Source organism: Phytophthora infestans, genomic scaffold (assembly GCF_000142945.1).
Source record: "Phytophthora infestans T30-4 supercont1.1458 genomic scaffold, whole genome shotgun sequence".
NCBI lineage: Eukaryota > Oomycota > Peronosporomycetes > Peronosporales > Peronosporaceae > Phytophthora > Phytophthora infestans.
The window spans coordinates 1-4,594 of record NW_003307166.1 but is presented as its reverse complement, the minus strand read 5'-3'; the positions used below and the strand labels follow the sequence as shown (position 1 = coordinate 4,594).

Here is a 4,594-nt window from a genome sequence, read left to right as displayed (position 1 = left end):
ATCTCAGCCATCAAGAACACGAAGTGGTGGCACCTTCTTGGCCTTATTTCCGCACATCCAAAGCACCCATATATGACGTACGGAGCAGTCGGGAATGATAAAATCAGCAGGAACACGGCGAAACTTTCCACCCCAAAAGAAACACGGCTGCTGCTCATTGCCGTCGACTACGACTTCGGTTTCCGTTGTGCCCTGCGATTGAGAACCAGTCAACTGGCGTACCAAGCTGTCCACACCCGCATCCTGGAGGCACGTTTTGATTGCAGCGTAAAGACCGTCATACGTCACGGTGCCCGCGCCAATATCTCTCTTTCCCAGCTCGGAAATAATATCGCGGACCGTGTCGACTCGGGTTGCTTCGATTTTGGTCAGTGAGTCAACTAATGCATCCTTCAGCCACTTCATTTCACAGAGTATCGATACATGAGGAGGAACACCGGTGGGGCGTATGCGTGATTCAGTACAACCATCCCCTGTTCTAACTCGTGAAAATAGATTCGAAAGCCGGCGCTCGTCCTGGAAAATTGGGGTATCAAAGATGTGGTGCTTCGGCGATAGTGTTGCCTTCAAAAAGGCTGAAAGATAAACTAGAGAGGCCAAACAATACTCTGCAATAAACTGGAGGCGGTTTGGCAAACCTGGAAACATCAATCGCACACCATTTTTAACACAATCGTCACGTGTTTCGAAGTGCGGCGCTAAAGCTGAAAATCGGTAGCTCTCGGTAGGCAAACCAGCTACAGTTCGACCAACATGCATGTCACCAGCAGCCTCGTATCTCAAATAAGTATTCTGTACCCCACCAAGTAACCAACCAGCACGCAAATGAACTGCCGTCGACGATGGGCATGCTGTTGAGCCCGACGAACAGAATGTTGCTGCGCCCTTCCGCATTGAGTGAGTACCTAGCTTGGTGGAATTCAGGCCCTGGCGCTGTAATTCGGCTGACACATCGTCTTGATCTAATAACCGGATCCAACACCTGCGGAATCTGTCGTACTGGTTGTTTCCAGGGAAAAGGAGATCACTTTCGTCAGAATTCGTAGCTGCCCAATAGAGTCCGAGAGCAACAATAGGGCAGATACCTGGCTGCAGTGGGTTGGCATATACATGTCGGGGATCACGAGGGCGATCGCCACCTTGATCGTTCTTAATATGAGCGAAGTAAATATGTAGAGCATCGCCCCTCCACTCCATGTGTGAATGACGAATGCCAAATGCATTAGACGAACGGCACATCAAATTTCAGGCAATCACCATGTACGCATGAGCAAAAATCATCTCCTTATTTTCGTGAGCCAGCATCTTATCGCATAAAAATGAATAAAGGTCGAACATTAGCGGGTCCTTCCCCGTCTTGATTGCGCTCTCCCCGTTACCAGCATCCTTTGCAAGTTTGTGCTTGAGCCCCTTGAAGTAGTTCGTAAACTCCGACTCTAATGGCTTGCTCATAGTGTACCCGTAGTCGCGAAAGAGGTTGAATAGACTGGCTCTGTGGGTATTAAGAGTAGAGTAGCTCAGTACTTTCGCTCAAGTGTCACGAGCCAGGTGACGAAGTCTTTTGCTGTGAGAGCTGCAAATTCAAGCGGCATGAGGTGCCGGTCCTGGGTGATCAGCCCCTTAATACGAGACCTCAGCTGCTGGGTAGTGAGCGTGCTGGTATTGGCGAGAGCTTCCACGAATACAGGTGGCACCAGGGGCGACTTGTTCCGGACCAACCATGCGAGAAAGCGGCAATAAGAGTTCTGATAGATATAGTTCTTGAGCGGGGGTAGACAGTGTTGTCTCGAATATCGCGAACCGTTTGTTCCAGCTTCTCCCAATCAGGGTTCTCCCTTGCCGTAAGACAACAAGTCTAACAAGTTCTGCGCGAATTGCGATCTGCGATTTGAGCCACACAATCAAACAAAGGGGCAAAATCAAGACTTCGGAAAATGTCAGACAAGGAGTCTAACTCGTACCTAAATAAATGCCTCAATGTCAAACAATATTTGGGGAATGAATTGCCTTCACTACCCCGATACCTCGCCCAATCTCACCATGGTTAACTCTAGCAGTGGATGCAGTTTCGCGTGAACTGGATCTTAGTTGCGCTGTAACAGTTCAAGGACAGCTCCTGCACGAAATTGTTGCTGGGTCGGTGTGGTGGTGCTGTGTCGAAGCGGCTACAAGCTTTTGTCCAGGTCATTGGTGCGTGCCTGTGGCACCGTGATGTTGGCTGCAAGCAGTTCCCGTCGATCGCCGCACTTGCTCGCGTTTGGCTTGACAGGGCACCCACCAATGCATGCCAAGAGAGTGTTGTTTCGGCTGGAGCTATCGTCACGAGTCCACTGAGGACCCGAACCGACAACGAGCGTGCCGAGAAGCAGGTATTTCTCCGTTACAACCGGAATGAGATCCGACGTATACAGAACAGAGCCTGAGATCGGAGCTCACTGCATCTAAATGATCATTCTTCATGGTACTGCCGTAACAGTGAAAGAGAAAGTCGAAGGCTGAAATACTGTAACGATCAGTAGATCAGATCCAGTAGATTCTCAAATCTACATGTAGACATTATATTTGAGAAAAAACGCGGTACAAAAATCCGTTAGTGTTGAAAAGAAAGTTAGTGCCACTACATGTAGCACCCACCTTCTAGCACTACTATACGAGAAAAATAACATTAAGCCGTCTACAGTAGAAGTCGAATCCACAAAATTTGTAACTGGGCTACGTTAGCTCAGAGCCTTAGTCTTGTAATCTGCCACGAGCTGTGACGATGCAGCCGCCACATTCGTCACCAGAGGAGCCAAACCTTTCACAGGGATTTCAATGTCCACGTTCGGGCTCATGAGGAACTTGCAGCGGACTTCGATGTGGTGAGTTGTGTTGACGAGACTTGAGGACATTGGAGGAAGAACTGCAAAGCGCTCGGAGCGCCCAACCAGATCCAGCGAGTAGGCCTGGTCGATCGTAGTTGTCCCAGCCTTCACACCAGCAAAGTCCTTTTTGGCTAGACACGTCTGAGCTTTGATCTCTTTCTTGTGGCTCTTGCTGGGGTGGACGACAAGGTTCTCCACGAGTCGCACGGACACCGACTTCACGTCCATACTGGAGCCATTCACGATCGAGGCTCGAATCTGCAACGTCTCACCAGCGACGTACACGTCGCGTTCCAGAGATCCCGAGACCTCGCAGTTTCCTTGGCGAATCATGCCCAGGAGCTTTGCATGCTTAGCAGTGGCATCTGTCCGTGGCTGGACGAGTTGCGCCGTCTGCGTAGGCTTTACGACAAGTGGCCGCTTCGTCTTGATGTCGGATTTAAACGCGCCCTTCACAGGTAACCTCAGCTTCAGCTCGTACTTGACAGCAGCGTCGATGTCGCAAAACTCTCCAGCATGACGACAGTCGACGTGAAAACTCCCTGACAGCGTGGAACGGAGCTGGTAGTTGAAAGGAAAGACGTACTCTCCTGGTGCAAACGACTCATGGTTGTCACTCAGCTCCAATTGGTCAGACAGGATCGTGTTCGACTGCTTCCGGGGCACGACTGTTTCGCCGTAAGACTCGTTATACTTGACGTACTCTTCGCCATTGACCTCCAGTACCAAAGCTGTAGGCGTAACAACAACTGGCGTTAAAACTGAGTTACTGCACGTATAGGACGGACACTCGGGGGCTCACCTCCTTTGGTCTTGTTTTCTTAGGAGACCGACAAGTAGACGGTGCCGTTCACTATATTGATATGCCCTTGGCTCGCAGAGGGGCTTTTAAAACAGGGTTAATTCAAGACTGGTATTTCTGTTAGTTTGTGTCGTGTCTTGTCTCCGACTGGGACAAGAGCCTAGAAAGAAAGAATAGAAAATAAAGTGCAACTTCAACTCAAGCTGCAATGGCGGTCAGCATCCTCAGGCCGACGCCCTTGTCACTCGCCCCCATGCTGACTGCTCATTAGCACGGAAACACTCGACGAATGTTCACTCGCTGCTGCGTTGGTCCTTGGTCCAGGGTAATAGTGCCATTGTCGTGCACCGCAACGATGGTGAATGGCCCGTTAGCCACATTCCGGTGTTTGTTCTTTCTGTCTTTGGCTGGAATGCGAACCATCACGTGGTCGCCTACTTGGTAGAAGTGCTGTAGTCTGGTAGAGTTTGCACGGTCATTCTCTTGTAGAATAGCATCAAAGCGTTTCTTGCACAAGTAGTTCCAATTTGCTTCATAAAGCTTGCGAGTAATCAGATCTTGCCCAAATATCATGTTTGCAGGAGTAGTTCCCAGAATAGTGTGGTAGCTTGCACGTGCTGAAAATGCAGCATACTGAAGTACTTTGCGCCAATCCGCCTCTGGGTTGCATCTGATGCAATTATTCAGCACCAAATGTACACGTTCACAGATAGCGTTCGCTTGTGGATTCTTGGCCGAGATCGCTTTCGGCTTGATACCGTAGCTTGCTAACATCTCTCTGAACTCGCTGGTATTGAACTCATTTCCCCTGTCAAAAATTACCGTTTTCGGACGTGGATATCGACACAGCCATGTCGTATCAAAGTTTTCCGCTGTTGTCCTTCCTTTACTGTCTGTTTGGATGGAAACCTCCAGCCAACGAGTGCTC

The 4,594-nt window shown here is 49.7% G+C and overlaps 1 protein-coding gene across 1 annotated transcript; it reads right to left on the bottom strand.

The window, feature by feature from the left end:
* Nucleotides 1-532: 532 nt before the first annotated feature.
* Nucleotides 533-1,223, bottom strand: PITG_22162 (uncharacterized protein; the record flags this gene model as incomplete). Its single annotated transcript, XM_002909905.1, has 5 exons — nt 533-546; nt 603-771; nt 812-851; nt 950-1,139; nt 1,193-1,223. 5 exons carry the CDS (start codon nt 1,221-1,223, stop codon nt 533-535), a joined length of 444 nt encoding a protein of 147 aa, XP_002909951.1.
* Nucleotides 1,224-4,594: the final 3,371 nt, after the last annotated feature.